The sequence below is a fragment of the Nerophis lumbriciformis genome, linkage group LG04 (genome assembly GCF_033978685.3).
Source record: "Nerophis lumbriciformis linkage group LG04, RoL_Nlum_v2.1, whole genome shotgun sequence".
NCBI classification, from domain to species: Eukaryota; Metazoa; Chordata; class Actinopteri; order Syngnathiformes; family Syngnathidae; genus Nerophis; species Nerophis lumbriciformis.
In genome coordinates this window covers 53,192,501-53,220,000 of record NC_084551.2, presented here as the reverse complement: position 1 = coordinate 53,220,000, position 27,500 = coordinate 53,192,501, and the positions used below count along the sequence as shown (strand labels likewise).

Here is a 27,500-nt window from a genome sequence, read left to right as displayed (position 1 = left end):
ATATGGGGGGCAAATGTGTGTGTGTGTGTGTGTGTGTGTGTGTGTGTGTGTGTGTGTGTGTGTGTGTGTGTGTGTGTGTGTGTGCGCGTGTGCGTGTGCGTGTGCGTGTGTGCATACACTATATTGCCAAAAGTATTTGGCCACCCATCCAAAATAAAAGCCGCCACACCATAAAAATTAGGTGTTTTTTTACATGAAAACAAATAAAAGTGGTCATATGATTTTTTTTCTACTTATATATATATATATATATATATATATATATATATGTATATTACATTCTACACACGTTAGGTAAGGAAAAAACATATTATAAACAAATAAACATAACATAAACATAAAAATAAAAAAAAATCCGCTCTATCCCGGTTTTGAGCACTGTATAACGGATAAACCAAAGTAACTTTGACTATATATATATGTGTGTGTGTGTATATATATATATATATATATATATATATATATATATATATATATATATACTTCAGGAAAAAACATATTATAAACAAACACAACATATAAACAAAAACATTAAAAGCACTGTATGACAGATAAACCAAAGAAACTTTGACTATATATGTGTGTGTGTGTGTGTGTGTGTGTGTGTGTGTGTGTGTATATATATATATATATATATATATACAGTGGGGCAAAAAAGTATTTAGTCAGCCACCGATTGTGCAAGTTCTCCCACTTAAAATGATGACAGAGGTCTGTAATTTTCATCATAGGTACACTTCAACTGTGAGAGACAGAATGTGAAAAAAAAATCCAGGAATTCACATTGTAGGAATTTTAAAGAATTTATTTGTAAATTATGGTGGAAAATAAGTATTTGGTCACTTCAAACAAGGAAGATCTCTGGCTCTCAGAGACCTGTAACTTCTTCTTTAAGAAGCTCTTCTGTCCTCCACTTGTTACCTGTATTAATGGCACCTGTTTGAACTTGTTATCTGTATAAAAGACACCTGTCCACAGCCTCAAACAGTCAGACTCCAAACTCCACTATGGCCAAGACCAAAGAGCTGTCAAAGGACACCAGGAAAATAATTGTAGACCTGCACCAGACTGTGAAGAGTGAATCTACAATAGGCAAGCAGCTTGGTGTGAAAAAATCAACTGTGGGAGCAATTATCAGAAAATGGAAGACATACAAGACCACTGATAATCTCCCTCGATCTGGGGCTTCACGCAAGATCTCATCCCGTGGGTTCAAAATGATCATGAGAACGGTGAGCAAAAATCCCAGAACCACACGGGGGGACCTGGTGAATGACCTGCAGAGAGCTGGGACCAAAGTAACAAAGGTTACCATCAGTAACACACTACGCCGACAGGGACTCAAATCCTGCAGTGCCAGACGTGTCCTCTGCTTAAGCCAGTGCATGTCCAGGCCCGTCTGAAGTTTGCCAGAGAGCACATGGATGATACAGCAGAGGATTGGGAGAATGTCATGTGGTCAGATGAAACCAAAATATAACTTTTTGGTATAAACTCAACTCGTCGTGTTTGGAGGAAGAAGAATACTGAGTTGCATCCCAAGAACACCATACCTACTGTGAAGCATGGGGGTGGAAACATCATGCTTTGGGGCTGTTTTTCTGCTAAGGGGACAGGCCGACTGATCCGTGTTAAGGAAAGAATGAATGGGGCCATGTATCGTGAGATTTTGAGCCAAAACCTCCTTCCATCAGTGAGAGCTTTGAAGATGAAACGTGGCTGGGTCGTCCAGCATGACAATGATCCCAAACACACCGCCCGGGCAACGAAGGAGTGGCTCCGTAAGAAGCATTTGAAAGTCCTGGAGTGGCCTAGCCAGTCTCCAGACCTCAACCCCATAGAAAATCTGTGGCGGGAGTTGAAAATCCGTGTTGCTTGGCGACAGCCCCAAAACATCACTGCTCTCGAGAAGATCTGCATGGAGGAATGGGCCAAAATACCAGCTACTGTGTGTGCAAACCTGGTAAAGACCTATAGTAATCGTTTGACCTCTGTTATTGCCAACAAAGGTTATATTACAAAGTATTGAGTTGAATTTTTGTTATTGACCAAATACTTATTTTCCACCATAATTTACAAATAAATTCTTTAAAAATCCTACAATGTGAATTCCTGGATTTTTTTTCACATTCTGTCTCTCACAGTTGAAGTGTACCTATGATGAAAATTACAGACCTCTGTCATCATTTTCAGTGGGAGAACTTGCACAATTGGTGGCTGACTAAATACTTTTTTGCCCCACTGTATATATATATATATATATATATATATATATATATATATATATATATATATATATTCATATATATATATTCATATATTATAATAAACAAATAAACATAACATATAAACACAAACATTAAAAAATAATAATAATTACGCTCTACCCCGGTATTGAGCACTGTATAACGGATAAACCAAAGCAACTTTGACTATGTATGTGTGTGTATATACTGTGTGTGTGTGTGTGTGTGTGTGTGTGTGTGTGTATATATATATATATATATATATATACACACACACACACACACATATATAGTCAAAGTTACTTTGGTTTATTTGTCATACAGTGCTTTTAATGTTTTTGTTTATATGTTGTGTTTGTTTATATGTTTTTTCCCGACCTAAAGTATATATATATATATATATATTAATATATATATATATACATATATATATATATATATATATATATATATATATATATATAAAACATATCATAAACAAACAACATATAAACAAAAACATTAAAAGCACTGTATGACAAATAAACCAAAGAAACTTTGACTATATATATGTGTGTGTATATACTGTGTGTGTATGTGTATATATATATATATATATATATATATATATATATACACATATACACACATTAGGTCAGGAAAAAACATAAACAAAATAAGCAAACATAACATATAAACAAAAACATTAAAAGCACTGTATAACGATAAACCAAAGAAACTTTGATTATATATATGTGTATATATATATATGTATATATATATATATATATATATATATATATATATATATTAGGGCTGCAACTAACTATTAATTTGATAATCGATTAATCTGTCGATTATTACTTGGATTAATCGATTAATAATCGGATAAAAGAGACAAACTACATTTCTTTCTTTCCAGTGTTTTATTGAAGAAAAACGGCATACTGGCGCCATACTTATTTTGATTATTGTTGCTCAGCTGTTTGTACATGTTGCAGTTTATAAATAAAGCTTTATAAAAAAATTTAAATTTTTAAATTTTTTAGATTACAATAAAAAAATAGCCTCTGTGCATAGCATAGATCCAACGAATCGATGACTAAATTAATCGCAAACTATTTTTATAATCGATTTTAATCGATTTAATCGATTAGCTGTTGCAGCCCTAATGTGTGTATATATATACATATATATATATATATATATATATATATATATATATATATATATATATATATATATATACACACACACAAACACACACATACATATATAAATGAGATACATATGTATAAATTCATATATAAATTATAAGTAATTGATTGTCGTTTTTTTCTTTTAATGTTAAAGTCCGATATATCGGTAATGTAACTTACACATGTTCATCTTTGGGAACTCTAAACATGGTTTTAAATGACCCCCAGTGTTTCTTTATCAGCAGCAACAGATGGCTGTCACCATGGCAACTAGAGTGGCTTCTCTTGTAGGGTCGAGGTGTAATGCGCAGAAATAACCTTTACACTGTAGATTTACTGACGCTTTGAAATGCTACGACAAGCTAAAGCATGAGATTGTAGTGGGTTGCGCCACAAAATCTTAGTAATTGTTAGAGTTCCGGGCGGACGGGTTTTCACGGAACCCATTTCGGGGGTGGGTACACTAAGAAGCCACGGATGTATAGATACTGCTTTATTGCTGATTTAAAAACAAAGTCTGAATGTTATTCAAACAATTAGCTCCATTTTTTGACACGCTGTTCTTACATGCTACCATAGGACATGATACGACATGCTATATTATACCAAGTCATGTTACGACATAGTGCTGCACGATTTTGAGGAAAAAAACCTAATTGGGATTTTTCTGCCAAAAATTGCGATAGCGATTCCGTTTGCCATTTTTAGATGTTATTAATTATTAAGTTATTAATTTAAATGCATAACACTGCGACAATGACGGGTGAAAGAAGTCCTGTTACTTTAAGACTGCCAACGTGTTCATATGCTTCAGTCATACGCAGGATTCCCACAGGAATGAGGCAAAAATACAACCTTACCTACTGTCCTTAAACATGCGACAATGCTACTAAGACAGGCTACGATATCATAAGACATGCTACACTGGGGCTGGGCGATATGGCCTTTTGTGTGTTTGGATGGAGACAGGTGTGGACAATATTGGAGACACTTGTCCCCACACTAAAAGTACACCAAAAGGAGAAAACTTTGATGTTTTGCAACGTTGTCACAACTTGTTTATAAAGTCTTTACTTTGTTGACTGGGTTGTTCACTCCTCCTTTATTTAACTGCAAACTAGGGCTGGGCGATATGGCCTTTTATTAATATCTCGATATTTTTAGGCCATGTCACGATACACCATATATATCACGATATTTTGCCTTAGCCTTGAATGAACACTTGATGCATATAATCACAGCAGTATGATGATTCTATGTGTCTACATTAAAACATTCTTCTTCATACTGCATTAATATATGCTACTTTTAAACTTTCATGCAGAGAGGGAAATCACAACTAAAAGTGTATTTATTAAAGAGTTATTAAGCAGTGGCACAAACATTCATGTCATTTCCAAAACAGAAAGTGCAAGATTGTCAGAGACATTTTAAAACAAGCTATGAGTGCACTTTTGTGCATGATGTCACTAAGATGACATATCAAAACAACATTAAATTAAAGTGCACTTTTTGTACAGAACGCCACTACAATAGTTTAAAACAAATAAAGTGCACTTTTGTGCATGATGTCACACAAGATATTTCAATAAGTGTTAAATAAAAATGAGCTGCATAATAGGAAATCAAATAGTGTATGTCCTTCGCTATGTGGTAGGTTCCTGCGGACGTCATCTCCTTCTGTTGTTGACTATTTGTTTCATACAGTGTTGATGTGGAAATGGTTGCTTGGGCATTTTGTGGTTGTGGCACCGAACGGAGATGTTGACATGCGGAGTTTCAAGCACTCTTCATTTTCTAGCAGGTGACTTTTCAAATGATGCTACAAATTAGTAGTGCTGCTACTTTTTGTAGCAACGCTTTTGCCGCATACTCGATATATTACGGTTGTCTGTTCAACATCTTCCCGCTTGAAGCCAAACCACCGCCAGACGATGCACCCTGTGCTGTTTTTCTTGGGAATTAATTCTTCTTACTTTTGTTACCAGATTTGCACCTTCTCTCTCTCTCGTATTACCACTCGCACCGCTCCGCTTGCACCACCTGCCACTGCTTACGTTAGCCATGCCGCTACCTCTCTGCTGGGCGAGGGCGTATGACGTTGCACGCGCGACAGTATGTGACATATGTAAGAAGGTGCGCTTGTTTTATGTCTCTGTGAGAAGGAGATACAAGAAAGAGTGAGAAAAGCCTGTAGTGTAATGCCCGCAGCTGAAAGCAACTGCGTGAGAACGTATACTTGAATACTCACGATATAGTCATTTTCTATATCGCACAGAGACAAACCTGCGATATATCGAGTATATTCGATATATCGCCCAGCCCCATATCGTAGCATGTCTTCGTCAACAGACTTAAGACACGCTATGGCGTGCTACTAAATGCTACGAAATACCAAAACACGCTAAGACTCGCTACAACATACTAAGACACACTACGATATGCTAAGACTTGCTACAACATACTAAGACACGCTATGCCATGCTACTAAATGCTACAAAATACTAAGACACGCTACGATATGCTAAGACTTACTACAACATACTAAGACACTTTATGATATGCTAAGACACGCTACAACAGACTAAGACACGCTACGATATGCTAAGACATGCTACAACATACTAAAACACCCTACGATATGCTAAGACATGCTACAACATACTAAGAGACGCTACAACATGCTAAGACACGCTACAACAGACTAAGACACACTACGATATGCTAAGACATGCTACAACATACTAAGACACGCTATGCCATGCTACTAAATGCTACAAAATACTAAGACACTCTACGATATGCTAAGACACGCTACAACATACTAAGACACACTACGATATGCTAAGACATGTTACAACAGACTAAGACACGCTACGATATGCTAAAACACGCTACAACAGACTAAGACACTCTACGATATGCTAAGACATGTTACAACAGACTAAGACACGCTACGAAATGCTAAGACACGCTACAATATGTTTAGACATGCTACAACAGACTAAGACACTCTTCAATATTTTGAGACATGCTACAACAGACTAAGACACACTACGATATGCTAAGATATGCTACAACATACTAAGACACGCTATGCCATGCTACTAAATGCTACAAAATACTAAGACACACTATGATATGCTAAGACATGCTACAACAGACTAAGACACGCTACGGTATGCTAAGACATGTTACAACAGACTAAGACACGCTACGATATGCTAAAACACACTGCAACAGACTAAGACACTAGGATATGCTAAGACATGTTACAACATACTAAGACACCCTACGATATGCTAAGACATGCTACAATATGTTTAAACATGCTACAACATACTAAGACACGCTACAATATGCTAAGACACACTACAACAGACTAAGACACACTACGATATGCTAAGACATGCTACAACATACTAAGACACCCTACGATATGCTAAGACATGCTACAATATGTTTAGACATGCTACAACATACTAAGACACGCTACGATATGCTAAGACACGCTACAACAGACTAAGACACGCTATGCCATGCCACTAAATGCTACAAAATACTAAGACACGCTATGATATGCTAAGACACGCTACAACAGACTAAGACACGCTACGGTATGCTAAAACACGCTACAACTGACTAAGACACTCTACGATATGCTAAGACACGCTACAACATACTAAGACACATTACGATATGCTAAGACATGCTACAACATACTAAGACACCCTACGATATGCTAAGACATGCTACAATATGTTTAGACATGCTACAACATACTAAGACACGCTACGATATGCTAAGACACGCTACAACAGACTAAGACACACTACAATATGCTAAGACATGCTACAACATACTAAGACACGTTATGCCATGCTACTAAATGCTACAAAATACTAAGACACGCTACGATATGCTAAGACACGCTACAACAAACTAAGACACTAGGATATGCTAAGACATGTTACAACAGACTAAGACACGCTACGATATGCTAAGAAACGCTACAACAGACTAAGACACCCTACGATATGCTAAGACATGCTACAATATGTTTAGACATGCTACAACAATATGTTGTAACATGTCTTAGCATATCCTAGTGTCTTAGTCTGTTGTAGCGTGTTTTAGCATATCGTAGCGTGTCTTAGTCTGTTGTAACATGTCTTAGCATATCCTAGTGTCTTAGTCTGTTGTAGCGTGTCTTAGCATATCGTAGCGTGTCTTAGTATTTTGTAGCATTTAGTAGCATGGCATAGCGTGTCTTAGTATGTTGTAGCATGTCTTAGCATATTGTAGTGTGTCTTAGTCTGTTGTAGCGTGTCTTAGCATATCGTAGCGTGTCTTAGTATGTTGTAGCATGTCTAAACATATTGTCTGTTGTATGCTAAGACACGCTACAACAGACTAAGACACCCTACGATATGCTAAGACATGCTACAATATGTTTAGACATGCTACAACATACTAAGACACCTACGATATGCTAAGACACGCTACAACAGACTAAGACACTCTTCAATATTTTGAGACATGCTACAACAGACTTAAGACACACTACGATATGCTAAGATATGCTACAACATACTAAGACACGCTATGCCATGCTACTAAATGCTACAAAATACTAAGACACGCTATGCCATGCTACTAAATGCTACAAAATACTAAGACACGCTAAGACATGGTACTACAGACTTAAGACACGCTACGATATGCTGAGACATGTTACAACATAAAGACTTGCTACAACATACTAAGACACGCTATGCCATGCTACCAAATGCTACAACACACTAAGACACGCTACGATATGCTAAGACGTGCTACAACATACTAAGACACTCTACGATATGCTAAGACATGCTACAACAGACTAAGACACGCTACGATATGCTGAGACATGTTACAACATAAAGACTTGCTACAACATACTAAGACACGCTATGCCATGCTACTAAATGCTACAACACACTAAGACACGCTATGATATGCTAAGACATACTACAGCATACTAAGACACTACGATATGCTAAGACATGTTACAACATAAAGACTTGCTACAACATACTAAGACACGCTATGCCATGCTACTAAATGCTACAACACACTAAGACGTGCTACAACATACTAAGACATGCTATGATATGTTAAGACATGCTACAACATACTAAGACACGCTATGGCATGCTACTAAATGCTACAAAATACCAAAGCATGCTACGATATGCTAAGACATGCTACAACAGACTAAGACACGCTACGATATGTTAAGACACGCTACAACATACTAAGACATGCTACGATATGCTAAGACTTGCTACAACATACTAAGACACGCTACGGTATGCTAAGACTTGCTACAACATACTCAGACACGCTACGATATGCTAAGACTTGCTACAACATACTAAGACACGCTATGGCGTGCTACTAAATGCTAAAACAGACTAAGACACTCTACGGTATGTTAAGACATGCTACAACATACTAAGACACGCTACGATATGTTAAGATATGCTACAACAAACTAAGACACGCTATGGCGTGCTACTAAATGCTACAAAATACCAAAACACTCTACGATATGTTAAGACATGCTACAACATACTAAGACATGCTATGGCGTGCTACTAAATTCTACAAAATACTAAGACACGCTACGATATGCTAAGACATTCTACAACAAACTTAGACACGCTACGATATGCTAAGACATGCTACAACAAACTTAGACACACTACGATATGCTAAGACATGCTACAAAATACTAAGACACGCTACGATATGCTAAGACATGCTACAGCATACTCAGACACGCTACGATATGCTAAGACACGCCACAACATACTAAGACACTCTACGATATGCCAAGACATGCTACAACAAACTAAGACACTACGAAATGCTAAGACTCGGTATAACAGACTAAGACACTCTACGATATGCTAAGACTTGCTACAACATAATAAGACACGCTACGATATGCTAAGACTTGCTACAACATAATAAGACACGCTACGATATGCTAAGACTTGCTACAACACACTAAGACACTACAAAATGCTAAGACTCGGTATAACAGACTAAGACACTTTACGATATGTTAAGACTTGCTACAACATACACACGCTAGGGCATGCTACTAAATGCTACAAATTACTAAGACACGCTACAATATGCTAAGACATGCTACAACATACTAAGACATGCTCTGATATGCTAAAACTTGCTACAACATACTAAAACACGCTATGGTGTGCTACTAAATGCTACAACAGACTAAGACACGCTACGATATACTAAGACTTGCTACAACATACTAAGACATGCTATGATATGTTAAGACATGCTACAACATACTAAGACACGCTATGGCGTGCTACTAAATGCTACAAAATACCAAAGCATGCTACGATATGCTAAGACATGCTACAACAGACTAAGACACGCTACTGTATGTTAAGACACGCTACAACATACTAAGACATGCTACGATATGCTAAGACTTGCTACAACATACTAAGACACGCTACGGTATGCTAAGACTTGCTACAACATACTCAGACACGCTACGATATGCTAAGACTTGCTACAACATACTAAGACACGCTATGGCGTGCTACTAATCGCTAAAACAGACTAAGACACTCTACGGTATGTTAAGACATGCTACAACATACTAAGACACGCTACGATATGTTAAGATATGCTACAACATACTAAGACACGCTGTGGCGTGCTACTAAATGCTACAAAATACCAAAACACTCTACGATATGTTAAGACATGCTACAACATACTAAGACATGCTATGGCGTGCTACTAAATTCTACAAAATACTAAGACACGCTACGATATGCTAAGACGTTCTACAACAAACTTAGACACGCTACGATATGCTAAGACATGCTACAACAAACTTAGACACGCTACGATATGCTAAGACATGCTACAAAATACTAAGACACGCTACGATATGCTAAGACATGCTACAGCATACTCAGACACGCTACGATATGCTAAGACACGCCACAACATACTAAGACACTCTACGATATGCTAAGACTCGGTATAACAGACTAAGACACTCTACGATATGCTAAGACTTGCTACAACATAATAAGACACGCTACGATATGCTAAGACTTGCTACAACATAATAAGACACGCTACGATATGCTAAGACTTGCTACAACACACTAAGACACTACAAAATGCTAAGACTCGGTATAACAGACTAAGACACTTTACGATATGTTAAGACTTGCTACAACATACACACGCTATGGCATGCTACTAAATGCTACAAATTACTAAGACACGCTACGATATGCTAAGACATGCTACAACATGCTCTGATATGCTAAAACTTGCTACAACATACTAAAACACGCTATGGTGTGCTACTAAATGCTACAACAGACTAAGACACGCTACGATATGCTAAGACTTGCTACAACAGACAAAGACACGCTATGGCATGCTACTAAATGCTACAAATTACTAAGACACGCTAGGATATGCTAAGACACGCTACAACATACTAAGACATGCTCTGATATGCTAAAACTTGCTACAACAGACTAAAACACTCTACGATATGCTAAGACACGCTACAACATACTAAGACACGCTATGGCATGCTACTAAATGCTACAAATAACTAAGATACGCTACGATATGCTAAGACATGCTACAACATACTAAGACGCGCTATGGCGTGCTACTAAATGCTACAACAGACTAAGACACGCTACGATATGTTAAGACATGCTACAACATACTAAGACACGCTATGGCATGCTACTAAATGCTACAACAGACTAAGACACGCTACGATATGTTAAGACATGCTACAACATACTAAGACATGCTATGGCATGCTACTAAATGCTACAACATACTAAGACACGCTACGATATGCTAAGACACGCTACAAAATACTAAACTACAACATATGTCGTCCTTCAAAGCACATTCCTAAAAAAATAAGTTCATACGGCCGCACGTTTTACTCGTCTTTGAGTAAATCCATTACTAATATTGTCTTCTCTGACCCTGCTCAGGTGTGTGACCTAAATGGAGGCGCGTGATTGGCGTTGATGATTATCTCGGCGCTCTACATGAGCTATACAGTTTCACGGCCTTACAGTCGACTGAGCACTGTTTATTGTAAACATGTGTTGTGGAACAGCCAGCGCTACACACTAACATGTGGTTACTTTATAGCGTAACGTGAGAGCTTTGACCTACTTATTCACAGTCGGGGCATGCGAGGCCTCGTGAAACGCTCTTCAGAGCTGTCTACAACTCGGCAGAGTACCTATGTTATACTCTTCCATATCAGTAGGTGGCAGCAGGTAGCTAATTGCTTTGTAGATGTCAGAAACAGCGGGAGGCAGGGTGCAGGTAAAAAGGTGTCTAATTGCTTCAACCAAAAATAAACAAAAGGCAAGTGCCCCTAAGAAAAGGCATTGAAGCTTAGGGAAGGCTATGCAGAACCAAACAAAAACTGAACTGGCTACAAAGTAAACAAAAACAGAATGCTGGACGACAGCAAAGACTTACTGTTATGTAAAAGAAAAGGGGTAGGATTAAATAAGCTCTGCTTCTCCCTACTCCTTTTCGAACATGTTGAAAAGAGAAACTGGAAATTGTGATGCATCATGTTGTATGCTCGCATGTTCGAAATAAACTCAAACTCAACTCAACTCAAAACCAAAAATAAACAAATGGTGAGTGCCCCTAAGAAAAGGCATTGAAGCTTAGGGATGGCTATGCAGAACCAAACAAAAACTGAACTGGCTACTAAGTAAACAAAAACAGAATGCTGGACGACAGCAAAGACTTACTGTGGAGCAAAGACGGCGTCCACAATGTACATCCGAACATGACACGACAATCAACAATGTCCCCACAAAGATGGATAAAAACAACTGAAATATTCTTGATTGCTAAAACAAAGTAGATGTGGGACATATCGCTCAAAGGAAGACATGAAACTGCTACAGGAAAATACCAAAAAAAAGAGAAAAAAACCCACCAAAATAGGAGCGCAAGACAAGAACTCAAACACTACACACAGGAAAACAGCAAAAAAAACTCCAAATAAGTCAGGGCGTGATGTGATAGTACACCTACTTTGAGACAAGAGCTATAGTGATGCATGCTTGGTTATGGTTTAAACCAGGGGTGTCAAACTCAAATACAGAGTGGGCCAAAATGTAAAACTGAACAAAGCCGCGGGCCAAGGTTGAACAAACTAACCTTTTAATAGGGACCCAAACAAGTTTTGCATTGAATATTGAACAAGCAAGGCTTATATAACTTTATAGTGACATGCAAAATCCAGTTTCAAATAATAATAATTAAAAAATATCAATGGCATATCAAATACAATTTAAATAAAAATTGAATGCCTCTTTTCTATTTGCAGCCTTCTGAGGTAAATATCAACATTAACTTTTTCCACAGGCTAATAAATTAGAAAATAAAATAACAATGAATAAACCAACCATTCAGGACTTTAAACTGCTCAGTTTGCAACACACTGATCTAATCTGATGTGCCCAAGCCAGATACCTGCCATCTTTTCTTGGATGCTAGTTCATTAATGTTGGGGCTCAGACTTTGAGCTGAGGCAACCTTCATTATCGAACGAAGGTGTTCATCAGTCATTATATCTCGTAGTCCACCCGGACCACAGTCTTGGGGGCGTGCCTTAAAGGCACTGCCTTTAACGTCCTCTACGAGCTGTCGTCACGTCCGCTTTTCATCCATTCTAACATCGTTCAGACCCAGTCACAAGATATGTGCGGCTTCTGTAGGCATACTTCATCAACAGCGATACAGGTCACACTGAGGGTGGCCGTATAAACAACTTTAACACTGTTAGAACGAGGCGCCACACTGTGAACCCACACCAAACAACAATGAAAAAACACATTTCGGGAGAACATCCGCACAGTAACACAACAGAACAAATACCCAGAACCCTTTGCAGCACTAACTCTTCCGGGACGCTCTAAAATACACCCCCCCCCCCCCCCCCACACACACACACACACACACACACCTTGTAGCGTCCCGGAAGAGTTAGTGCTGCAAGGGATTCTGGGTATTCTGTTGTGTTACTGTGCGGATGTTCTCCCGAAATGTGTTTGTCATTCTTGTTTGGTGTGGGTTCACAGTGTGGCGTATATTTCTGACAGTGTTAAAGTTGTTTATACGGCCACCCTCAGTGTAACCTGTATCGCTTTTGATCAAGTATGCATTGCATTCACGTGTGTGTGCGTGCAGAAGCCACATATATTATGTGACTGGGCCAGCACTCGTTGGACTGGATGAAAAGCGGACTTGACGATTTTCGGGAGGGGCACTGAAATTTGGGAGTCTCCCGGGAGGGTTGGCAAGTATGAGAATTAGCGCTGAATGCGGTGTTACCGCGGCACCGCCGCTGAATATAATCGGCGGGCCAGCTCTAGTGTTAATTTGATATCGCCTCAAGGGCCAAGTGAAATTACACGGCGGGCCAGAGTTTGACACCCATGGTTTAAAGTCATATCCAACAATTGTGACAACGACTTTTTACTGTCAACTAAGTTTTGTTTTTTAATGATTTCTGCTGGTGGTGTGCCTCCCGGATTTTTTCAACGGAAAAAATGTGCCTTAGCTCAAAAAAAGGTTGAAAAACACTGCTCTACATAACATGTAATAGTGGTTCTTTGGTCAAAATGTTGCATAGAATATATTTTACAGACCTTCTTCAAGCCGCTTTCTGACAGTCTCTTTAGTAGGCGGGTCCTATTTACGTGCCTCCACTTCGACAGCGTCCTCTCCCCGCCATCTTTGTTGTAGTTTTCAGCACTTCCATAGCCAGTCTCCTCTAACAGATATGTTCGAACTACACGCTACTCTGGTTTAGAAATGGCAACAGCGGACGCACGTGCATGTACGAGCCAGTCTGCCCCACAACAAGGAATTTATTGACTACAATGTCGGACTCGCGCGCAACACTTTGGGTACATTTATATTAGAGATGTCCGATAATGGCTTTTTTGCCAATATTCCGATATTGTCCAACTCTTAATTACCGATTCCGATATCAACTGATACCGATATATACAGTTGTGGAATTAACACATTATTATGCCTAATTTTGTTGTGATGCCCCGCTGGATGCATTAAACAATGTAACAAGATTTTCCAAAATAAATCAACTCAAGTTATGGAAAAAAATGCCAACATGGCACTGCCATATTTATTATTGAAGTCACAAAGTGCATTATTTTTTTTAACATGCCTCAAAACAGCAGCTTGGAATTTGGGACATGCTCTCCCTGAGACCCACTACAACTCAGGGAAATACTATACTTAGACTTTCACAAAGTGCATTATTTTTTAATTTTTTTAAACATGCCTCAAAACAACAGCTACAAAAACAATGAAGGCACACAGCTTCAGTCCAGAGTATACTAGAGTAATAAAGTAAACAATAACATAGTCCTCCTTGAGTGCAAGACTGCCTGGCATACTGTATAACAGGGAATTATAAACTGGGCTCAATCTGCCCTGCTCTAACATATTTGTATGAGTAACACAAATGTTCTGCAAGCTAGTGGTGAGTGCTTGAAGTGGCCTAGTAGTGAAATGCTGCGTTGAGACAGGGCACCTCTGTTTACTGCAAGCTGCTTTCGGTGTTTGCGTTTCATCCATCTTCCGCTTGTATTCATCGTGTATCTCCTTATGATTCTTGAAGAGGTGGGAGATCAAATTGCTCGTATTAAAGGAAGACGTCTTGGTTCCTCCTCGCATAACCAACTTTTTGCAGTCATTGCAAATTGCCAGCTTTTTATCCGTCAGAGACACTTTAAAATAATCCCAAACTTTAGACATGGTGTTGTTAGTCAGTCACCGAGCGAGCTCGCTTGTTAGCCACGGCTACAGCACCGGCAACAACACACTCTTGTTGTTGTTATGCTGCGCTCGTGGCGGTTTGATGAGGTCATCAAGCGTCGCCAGTAAACCTCTCATGCTGCAGTCGTCAACTCCTGTGTTTTACCGGATATGTACCGCTCCGTACAGCGGCGTTTTGAAAAGTCATTACTTTTACTTTTTGAAACCGATAGCGATAATTTCCGATATTACATTTTAAAGCATTTATCGGCCGATATTATCGGACATCTCTAATTTATACCATATATGGATAATCTGACCAAACTTTTTGACTCAGGGACTTATTGGGCTTTAAAAAAAATGTTTACAAAAATGTAACAATATTTACAGCCTAACCCAAAACCAGTGAAGTTGGCACGTTGTGTAAATGGTAAATAAAAACAGAATAAAATGATTTGCAAATCCTTTTCGACTTATGTTCAATTGAATAGACTGCAAAGACAAGATATTTAATGAGAATTTAATTGAATAATATTTTTTTGAAGTCAAGCTAATGATGCGGACACGTATGTTACTCGATTCTCTCTGAAACGCTATTGCCTTGGAGACTTTGTATGTGTAAGTAATACGCAACTATAATATTTGATACTTGTTGGTATTGACACGTGCACTGTTGTTCAATTATTATGTATGTCTAGCGTGTGTGCTTAGCTTTTTGTAAATGACTTAAAGGCCTACTGAAAGCCACTACTACCGACCACGCAGTCTGATAGTTTATATATCAATGATGAAATCTTAACATTGCAACACATGCCGATACGGCCGGGTTAGCTTACTAAAGTGCAATTTTAAATATTGCGCGACATATCCTGCTGAAAACGTCTCGGTATGATGACGTCAGCGCGTGACGTCACAGATTGTAGAGGACATTTTGGGACAGCATGGTGGCCAGTTATTAAGTCGTCTGTTTCATCGCAAAATTCCACAGTATTCTGGACATCTGTGTTGGTGAATCTTTTGCAATTTGTTCAATGAACAATGGAGACAGCAAAGAAGAAAGCTGTAGGTGGGAAGCGGTGTATTGCGGCCGACTGCAGCAACACAAACACAGCCGGTGTTTCATTGTTTACATTCCTGGAAGATGACAGTCAATCTTTACCATTGGCCTGTGGAGAACTGGGACAACAGAGACTCTTACCAGGAGGACTTTGAGTTGGATAGCAGACGCGGTACCGTGAGTACGCTTCCAAACATTTGATCGCTTGCCCGTACGTGCGTGCCGCTATGTGCATGTCACGTACGTAACTTTGGGGAAATATATGTGCTGTATGAACTTTGGGGAGGTGAACGGTACTTTGGGCTGTGGGATTGAGTGTGTTGTGCAAGTGTTTGAGTTGTATTGGCGGGTTATATGGACGGGAGGGGGGAGGTGTTTGTTATGCGGGATTAATTTGTGGCATAATAAATATAAGCCTGGTTGTGTTGTGGCTAATAGAGTATATATATGTCTTGTGTTTATTTACTGTTTTAGTCATTCCCAGCTGAATATCAGGTCTCACAGCATCTTCCCTATCTGAATCGCTCCCACTGCCCTCTAGTCCTTCACTCTCACTTTCCTCATCCACGAATCTTTCATCCTCGCTCAAATTAATGGGGAAATCCTCGCTTTCTCGGTTCGAATCGCTCTCGCTGCTGGTGGCCATGATTGTAAACAATGTGCAGATGTGAGGAGCTCCACAACCTGTGACGTCACGCTACTCGTCTGCTACTTCCGGTACAGGCGAGGCTTTTTTTATCAGCGACCAAAAGTTGCGAACTTTATCGTCGATGTTCTCTACTAAATCCTTTCAGCGAAAATATGGCAATATCGCGAAATGATCAAGTATGACACATAGAACGGACCTGCTATCCCCGTTTAAATAAGAAAATCGCATTTCAGTAGGCCTTTAAATTTAGGAAAAGAGCAACCTTATGTACTTACTGGAGGACATTCAGGTGTCTAACTTTGCCCAAGTAAACAAACGCGCCGCAGGACTGTTTGGATTAGAGCCCGATAGATATCTTTAGATTGTGTTTTCCTGCTGACTATCAGGCTTCGTTCTCCCTTCTAGGAGGGCAAAGTCCTCCCAGATTATTTGGTTCTAAGTCTGATCTAAAAGGCGACCAGATTTGAAGTTGAACAATTTATTCTACAAAGTAGGAGTACTGTATTTTCCGGACCATAAGACCATAAGGCGCACCGGATTATAAGGCACACTGCCGATGAATGGTGTATTCCTCTATCTTTTTCTCATATATAAGTAGGGCTGAAACGACGCGTCGACGTAGTCGACGTCATCGGTTACGTAAATACGTCGAGGACGTTTTTGTTCGTCGACGCGTCGCATATTTACGTCACACTACCGTCATGGCGGAGCGCAAAGCAGACGATGCGAGCGGTGCGAGCGAGGGGAAAAAAGCACGCCAAAAGTCGTCAAAAGTGTGGGAGTATTTCAATAAACGGCCTAAGAAGAAACGCTACTTTTACTCCGCTACTTTTATCTACATTCAGCTCGCTACTCGCTACTAATTTTTATCGATCTGTTAATGCACGCTTTGTTTGTTTTGGTCTGTCAGACAGACCTTCAAAGTGCCTGCCTTACTGGTGACGTTTCACTTCGTTCCACCAATCAGATGCAGTCACTGGTGACGTTGGACCAATCAAACAGAGCCAGGGGTCACATGACCTGACTGGCTCCGAGCTAACTTCGGGTGTTACCATTTAGTGGTCAATTGTACGGAATATGCACTGTACTGTGCAATCTACTAATAAAAGTTCCAATCAATCAATCAAAAGTGTGAAGGAAAAAAGACCCTTTTTTTATTTCAACCGTAAAGACTGACTGCACAGTTCCTGTCTTCACAATAAAAGTCCCGCTCCATCGCGCCTGCGCTTTCAAAATAAGAGTCTCCGAAAGCCAGCGCAAACAAGCTAGCAAGCTACGGAGTTTGCCGCCAATGTATTTCTTGTAAAGGGTATAAAAACGAATATGGAAGGTGGACAAATAAGATGCCAAATAACAACCACTTTCATGTGGTATTAGACAGAAAGGAGGAACTTTTTTTCTCCTCCATTTGAAAACGTGGACGTTACCAGCACTGCTTCCTGATTCCAATCAATGCAAGTCATCAGAATCAGGTAATACACCAACTTATATTCTTGTCTTCATGAAAGAAAGGAATCTATATGTTAAACATGCATGTATAATTATTAAAACACCTTTAACATGTAAACAAAAACGGCAAAATAAATAAATATAAATTATATACTGTATATATCAATGTATATATATATATATATATATATGTGTGTGTGTGTGTGTGTGTGTGTGTGTGTGTGTGTGTGTGTATATATATACACATATATATATATATATATATATATATATATATATATATATATATATGATATGTGTGTGTATGTTACTCAGTACTTGAGTAGTTTTTTCACAACATACTTTTTACTTTTACTCAAGTAAATATTTGGGTGACTACTCCTTACTTTTACTTGAGTAATAAATCTCTAAAGTAACAGTACTCTTACTTGAGTACAATTTCTGGCTACTCTACCCACCTCTGCTAATAATGTTGTTGTATGCACACTGTGTCGAGCGGAAATGGCCTATCATAGCAGCACAACGGCAGCGTTCTTGCCATCACCATCAACTAGTCAATCGTCCGCGTGAGTATACGTTGTCATCATTACACAAAAACATGAATGTGTCATTTGTATCTGCGTTGTAAATTCATAAACTAAAGCACCGTTTCGCTCTGAGAGGAGCGTTTGGCGTGCCTGTTCAGTGTTTACAAAGACGCGCTCCTCTTTAACGCTAACATTAATTAGTTGTGCAAATACCTTTTACAACATTAACAATTACGTATACTATGTACAAACGAACAATTAACTTTCACTTTAATCATACTATCATTGTTGTGTTATTAAGCAAAATAAGCAAAAGTTTTACTTTTGTTGAAATGTTTACACTGTTGTTACAGAATATTTCGTTTTGCACTTTTTTGTATTGGATGTTTATCTTTATTTTTGCACATTTTAGCAAATAAGCAAAAGTTTTACTTTTGTTGAAATGTTTACACTGTTGTTACAGAATATTTCGTTTTGCACTTTTTTGTATTGGATGTTTATCTTTATTTTTGCACATTTTAGCAAATAAGCAATACTTTTACTTTTGTTGAAATGTTTACACTGTTGTTACAGAATATTTCCGTTTTGCACTTTTTTGAATTGGATGTTTATCTTTATTTTTGCACATTTTAAAGCAAAATAAGCAATACTTTTACTTTTGAAATGCTTATACTATTGCAGAATATTAAGATTTGCACTGGATGTTTACTTTTATATTAGCACATTAAAAGCAAATAAGCTACTTTTAATTTTGTTAAATGTTTACATTGTTACAGAATATTTTGTCATGTTGTTGTCAATGTTGACTGAGTGGCCATACTTTTTTTTTTGTAAATAAAAGATGGCGCTAACTGTTTCAATGACATTCAGACTTCACTTCAATCTAAAACGGAGCATCATCTCCTCATCCGCCGGAAATGTGTCCCGTGAGAAAAAGGTCCGACCGGAACTCTCTAATAACTAAAGTTCCTTGGGTGAATAATGTAAACTCACTACACCGGTTTGTTTTACCGCTTTCATGGTGAGTTTACTGACAGATATAAGTAAGAAATTTACACTACTTTATATTAGAAATGACAACAGCGGAGGATGAATGTCCCATAACAAGAAGATAGAGAAAAATAAATGATAAATGATAAATGGGTTGTACTTGTATAGCGCTTTTCTACCTTCAAGGTACTCAAAGCGCTTTGACACTACTTCCACATTTACCCATTCACACACACATTCACACACTGATGGAGGGAGCTGCCATGCAAGGCGCTAACCAGCACCCATCAGGAGCAAGGGTGAAGTGTCTTGCTCAGGACACAACGGACATGACGAGGTTGGTACTAGGTGGGGATTGAACCAGGGACCCTCGGGTTGCGCACGGCCACTCTCCCACTGCGCCATGCCGTCCCTAAAAAAGAAGAAGCTTATCGACTACGGTGTCGGCACGGACTACAAAGGCGGACGCGCGCAATTTTTCAGGACTTATGCAGATCCAAAATACAGAACAGCAGGTACCAGAAGGTAAGAAAAGTTGCTTTTGCATAATATTGCGAAACAAAACACCAGATAATATGTCTTACCTTATACACACACCATAATAATACTCCGATGTTGAAGCACATCAAGCGGTGTGGCTTCATAGCTTACCAAAGTCGTACTAAATAAAACATTTTGATAGATTTTTGAGCACCGTGTGTAATGTTCTATATTTTCAATGGAACATATAAAATGTTGTTTACTTGAGTCATATTGCCATCGTAGTGCGGTCTACACTTATCTCTTATGTTTGACTGCCATCTACTGGTCACACTTATCATTACACCATGTACCAAATAAAATAGCTTCGAGGTGGGTAAGCGAAACCAAACGTATTCCTTGCTTTAAGCGCATCAGGTTATAAGGCGCACTAGGTAGTAGGGCTATGAATCTTTGGGTGTCCCACGATTCGATTCAATATCGATTCTTGGGGTTACAATTCGATTCAAAATCGATTTTTTATTTTTTTTCAATTCAACACGATTCTCGATTATAAAACGATATTTTCCCGATTCAAAAGGATTCTCTATTCAATCAATACATAGGATTTCAGGATTTTTGTAAAAAGCTTTTATAATTGTAAAGGACAATGTTTTATCAACTGATTGCAATAATGTCAATTTGTTTTAACTATTAAATGAACCAAAAATATGACTTATTTTATTTTTGTGAAAATATTGGACACAGTGTGTTGTCAAGTGTATGAGATGCGATGCAAGTGTAAGCCACTGTGACACTATTGTTCATTTTATTTATTTTTTATAAATGTTTAATGATAATGTCAGTGAGGGATTTTTAATCACTGCTATGTTGAAATTATAACTAATATTGATACTGTTGTTGATAATATTCATTTTTGTTTCACTACTTTTGGTTTGTTCTGTGTCGTGTTTGTGTCTCCTCTCAATTGCTCTGTTTATTGCAGTTCTGAGTGTTCCTGGGTCGGGTTTGGTTTTGGAATTGGATTGCATTGTTATGGTATTACTGTGTATTGTTTTGTTGGATTGATTAATTTAAAAAAACATTTTTACAAATAAAAAATAAAAACATCGAATTAAAAATTTTTTTTAGAATCGATTCTGAATCGCACAACGTGAGAATCGCGATTCGAATTCGAATCGATTTTTTCCCACACCCCTACCAGATAGATAGATAGTACTTTATTGATTTATCAGGAGAGTTCCCTCAGGAAAATTAATGTTGAGTTTTGAGGAAAACAAAGGATTTATAGTCTGGAAAATACATTAAGTGCCAACAACAGTTCTAGAGAGCAGTCTGTCTAGTGGCTACCCAGCCTCGGCATGAATGGAAACTAAAACCTAAACTCACTTGAAGAATTGAAACTTAACTTAGGCTCTCTCTAAGCCTGCACGTTGTGACACCATGACTAATGGTAAATGTGTGTGTGAGTGCATTCATTCATGTCTTCATACAATCAAGGCTAAACTCCTCAGGCATTCAAAGAACTCCGGCTTATTATCCACTATGGACTGGACTCTCATTATTATATTAGATCCACTATGGACTGGACTCTCACACTATTATGTTAGAACCACTATGGACTGGACTCTCACTATTATGTTAGATCCACTATGGACTGGACTCTCACTATTATGTTAGATCCACTACGGACTGGACTCTCACTATTATGTTAGATCCACTACAGACTGGACTCTCACACTATTATGTTAGATCCTCTATGGACTGGACTCACACTATTATGTTAGATCCACTATGGACTGGGCTCTCACTATTATGTTAGATCCACTATGGACTGGACTCTCACTATTATGTTAGATCCACTATGGACTGGACACTCACTATTATGTTAGATCCACTATGGACTGGACTCTCACTATTATGTTAGATCCACTATGGACTGGACTCTCACTATTATGTTAGATCCACTATGGACTGGACTCTCACACTATTACGCTAGATCCACTATGGACTGGACTCTCACTATTGTGTTAGATCCACTATGGACTGGACTCACTATTATGTTAGATTCACTATGGACTGGACTCTCACTACTATGTTAGATCCACTATGGACTGGACTCTCACACTATTATGTTAGATCCACTATGGACTGGACTCTCACTATTATGTTAGATCCACTATGGACTGGACTCTCACAATATTATGTTAGATCCACTATGGACTGGACTCTCACTATTATGTTAGATCCACTATGGACTGGACTCTCACTATTATGTTAGATCCACTATGGACTGGACTCACTATTATGTTAGATTCACTATGGACTGGACTCTCACTACTATGTTAGATCCACTATGGACTGGACTCTCACACTATTATTTTAGATCCACTATGGACTGGACTCTCACTATTATGTTAGATCCACTATGGACTGGACTCTCACAATATTATGTTAGATCCACTATGGACTGGACTCTCACTATTATGTTAGATCCACTATGGACTGGACTCTCACTATTACGTTAGATCCACTATGGACTGGACTCTCACTATTATGTTAGATCCACTATGGACTGGACTCTCACTATTATGTTAGATCCACTATGGACTGGACTCTCACTATTATGTTAGATCCACTATGGACTGGACTCTCACACTATTATGTTAGATCCACTATGGACTGGACTCTCACTATTATGTTAGATCCACTATGGACTGGACTCTCACAATATTATGTTAGATCCACTATGGACTGGACTCTCACTATTATGTTAGATCCACTATGGACTGGACTCTCACTATTATGTTAGATCCACTATGGACTGGACTCTCACTATTATGTTAGATCCACTATGGACTGGACTCTCACTATTATGTTAGATCCACTATGGACTGGACTCTCACTATTATGTTAGATCCACTATGGACTGGACTCTCACTATTATGTTAGATCCACTATGGACTGGACTCACACTATTATGCTAGATCCACTATGGACTGGACTCTCACTATTATGTTAGATCCACTATGGACTGGACTCTCACTATTATGTTAGATCCACTATGGACTGGACTCACACTATTATGTTAGATCCACTATGGACTGGACTCTCACTATTATGTTAGATCCACTCGACGTCCATTGCAAGGTTTCTCATTGTCCCATTGGGTTGAGTTTTTCCTTGCCCTGATGTGGGATCTGAGCCGAGGGTGTGGTCGTGGCTTGTGCAGCCCTTTGAGACACTCGTGATTTAGGGCTATATAAGTAAACATTGATTGATTGATTGATGATTAATCTGCCAAAAAAGAAGGGAAAATATTCCTCGAACATGAGCGAACTGGACACTAAAGTTCCCTTTTTTTTGTCCAAGGGGTGAAAGGTCACATGACAAGAAGGGGTAGATTGCAAATGTTCCCTCTTCTATTTATACGAGGGTGTTTATGTGTGCGTCACAAGTGTGGAGCGTGATCCCCTCTGTGGGGGGGAGGAGTCTCAGGCCACGCCCCTCGGCCAGCGCCGTTATATAAAGGATTGTTTGCCGCACATTCCTTTTCTTCACTTTTGTGCTCCTGCCGAGACAACAGAGCCGAGGTAAGTGTGTGTGTGTGTGTGTGTGTGTGTGTGTGTGTGTGTGTGTGTGTGTGTGTGTGTGTGTGTGTGTGTGTGTGTGTGTGTGTGTGTGTGTGTGTGTGTGTGTGTGTGTGTGTGTGTGTGTGTGTGTGTGTGTGTGTGTGTGTGTGTGTGTGTGTGTGTGTGTGTGTGTGTGTGCTGGCTTGTTATAATGCAGTGTCTTTAAAAGCATGGCCATAAATCACCTGGAAGAATGAAGTATTTACTTGTGAGTGTGCAGAACCTTCAGGAAATGAAACTCTCGAAGCTTATTGCGTAAGACCGTTGGGGTTATTTTTAGTACGTGCAGTTTATATTTGGAGCCCGCTGTTTACTGAGGGCCCACCATATCTTCTTCTCTCACATTTGTCGACTGGTCACATCAGCACTCCAAGGCGTATTAGTGAAATGCACTCAATATCAAGACGGGACATTTCCTGGCACATACCTCCCGTTTAGAAACATGTACTCCCGTCTTTTTGTTGCCTCCACAACTGAAAAAGTCCGCCTTGACTCCCTCGCCCGCAGATGCCCCAGTTTGAGAAGAAGACGGTGCACATGAGAGACCCGGAGAGGGTGGAGCAGATCATCTGTGGCCTCATCAAGGGAGGAGCCTCCAAACTTCAGGTAGGGTTCGGCGCCGCCGCCCGGTGGTCGTGAAGTGTAAGTGCGCTGCGAGGTTGTTGTTTTTTGTCCCTGACTCCCTCCACACTTTGTGAAGAAAAGTAAGGAAGGGAGCCTGTTTGAAATGTTCTGAGGAAGGGTTTGGAGGTGGAGGAGCGAGCGGACGTAGCATAAAGCATGGAGGTTAAGACTTAGACTAACTTTAATGATCCACCAGGGAGATTCAAGATGCTTTATTATTGTCCATTCTTTAACATGTACAAACCCCGTTTCCATATGAGTTGGGAAATTGTGTTAGATGTAAATATAAACGGAATACAATGATTTGCAAATCATTTTCAACCCATATTCAGTTGAATATGCTACAAAGACAACATATTTGATGTTCAAACTCATAAACTTTTTTTTTTTTTTGCAAATAATCATTAACTTAGAATTTCAAGGCTGCAACACATGCCAAAGTAGTTGGGAAAGGGCATGTTCACCACTGTGTTACATGGCCTTTCCTTTTAATAACACTCAGTAAACGTTTCGGAACTGAGGAGACACATTTTTGAAGCTTCTCAATTCTTTCCCATTCTTGCTTGATGTACAGCTTAAGTTGTTCAACAGTCCGGGGGTCTCCGTTGTGCTATTTTAGGCTCCGTAATGCGCCACACATTTTCAATGGGAGACAGGTCTGGACTACAGGCAGGCCAGTCTAGTACCCGCACTCTTTTACTATGAAGCCACATTGATGCAACACGTAGTTTGGAATTGTCTTGCTGAAATAAGCAGGGGCGTCCATGGTAACGTTGCTTGGATGGCAACATATGTTGCTCCAAAACCTGTATGTACCTTTCAGCATTAATGGCGCCTTCACAGATGTGTAAGTTACCCATGTCTTGGGCACTAATACACCCCCATACCATCACAGATGCTGGCTTTTCAACTTTGCGCTTATAACAATCCGGATGGTTCCTTTCCTCTTTGGTCCGGAGGACACGACGTCCACAGTTTCCAAAAACAATTTGAAATGTGGACTCGTCAGACCACAGAACACTTTTCCACTTTGTATCAGTCCATCTTAGATAAGCTCAGGCCCAGCGAAGCCGACGGCGTTTCTGGGTGTTGTTGATTAACGGTTTTCGCCTTGCATAGGAGAGTTTTAACTTGCACTTACAGATGTAGCGACCAACTGTAGTTACTGACAGTGGGTTTCTGAAGTGTTCCTGAGCCCATGTGGTGATATCCTTTACACACTGATGTCGCTTGTTGATGCAGTACAGCCTGAGGGATCGAAGGTCACGGGCTTAGCTGCTTACGTGCAGTGATTTCTCCAGATTCTCTGAACCCTCTAATGATATTACGGACCGTATATGGTGAAATCCCTAAATTCCTTGCAATAGCTGGTTGACAAAAGGTTTTTCTTAAACTGTTCAACAATTTTCTCACGCATTTGTTGACAAAGTGGTGACCCTCGCCCCATCCTTGTTTGTGAATGATTGAGCATTTCATGGAATCTACTTTTATACCCAATCATGGCACCCACCTGTTCCCAATTTGCCTGTTCACCTGTGGGATGTTCCAAATAAGTGTTTGATGAGCATTCCTCAACTTTATCAGTATTTATTGCCACCTTTCCCAACTTCTTTGTCACGTGTTGCTGGCATCAAATCCTAAAGTTAATGATTATTTACAGAAAAAAAAATGTTTATCAGTTTGAACATCAAATATGTTGTCTTTGTAGCATATCCAACTGAATATGGGTTGAAAATTATTTGCAAATCATTGTATTCCGTTTATATTTACATCTAACACAATTTCCCAACTCATATGGAAACGGGGTTTGTACAAGACAGATAAGAACTGAAATTACATTTTCGGCACAGTCCCACTAAGAGCAGACATACGTTACAGGGGGACAAGACGATACCGCCAACGGATCAGCCACTTACAGCGCTCCTTAAAGAGGAACATTATCACAATTTCAGAAGGGTTAAAACCATTAAAAATCAGTTCCCAGTGGCTTATTTTATTTTTCGAAGTTTTTTAAAAATTTTTACCCATCACGCAATATCCCTAAAAAAAGCTTCAAAGTGCCTGATTTTAACCATCATTATATACACCCGTCCATTTTCCTGTGACGTCACATAGTGATGCCAACACAAACAAACATGGCGCATAGAACAGCGAGCTATAGCGACATTAGCTCGGATTCAGACTCGGATTTCAGCGGCTTAAGCGATTCAACAGATTACGAATGTATTGAAACGGATGGTTGTAGTGTGGAGGCAGGTAGCGAAAACGAAATTGAAGAAGAAACTGAAGCTATTGAGCCATATCGGTTTGAACCGTATGCAAGCGAAACTGACACGACAGCCAGCGACACGGGAGAAAGCGAGGACGAATTCGGCGATCGCCTTCTAACCAACGATTGGTATGTGTTTGTTTGGCATTAAAGGAAACTAACAACTATGAACTAGGTTTACAGCATATGAAATACATTTGGCAACAACATGCACTTTGAGAGTGCAGACAGCCCATTTCAAGAACATATATTTTTCCACGATTTCAGCACTCAGGTTAACCATACCTAAATAGACACAAAATACTGCATTACACAAGACTACCCGAATGTACTCGAATGATTGAAAAAAATAAATGTTTTTAAGCTAAATTATCGGTAAACACAGTTTATGTATAATAATTTACGTAAAACCACGAGTAATGAATAAAGTTTTCATCAATTAATATATTCTGTAGACATACCCTCATCCGCTCTCTTTTCCTGAAAGCTGCTCTG

The 27,500-nt window shown here is 39.1% G+C and overlaps 1 protein-coding gene across 2 annotated transcripts in view; it reads left to right on the top strand.

Annotated features, from left to right (window-relative positions):
- nt5c3a (5'-nucleotidase, cytosolic IIIA) overlaps window positions 1–27,500 on the top strand; it is a 50,276-nt gene that overhangs the window by 1,987 nt on the left and 20,789 nt on the right. The window contains exons 1-2 of one of the 2 annotated variants that reach the window (XM_061957198.2): window positions 23,849–24,073; window positions 24,620–24,718. In XM_061957198.2, the coding sequence (XP_061813182.1) occupies window positions 24,620–24,718 (99 nt within the window). In that variant the 5' untranslated portion in view covers window positions 23,849–24,073. Of the gene's footprint in view, window positions 1–23,848; window positions 24,074–24,619; window positions 24,719–27,500 lie in introns of those variants that run through there. The other variant, XM_061957190.2, reaches the window with a different exon arrangement.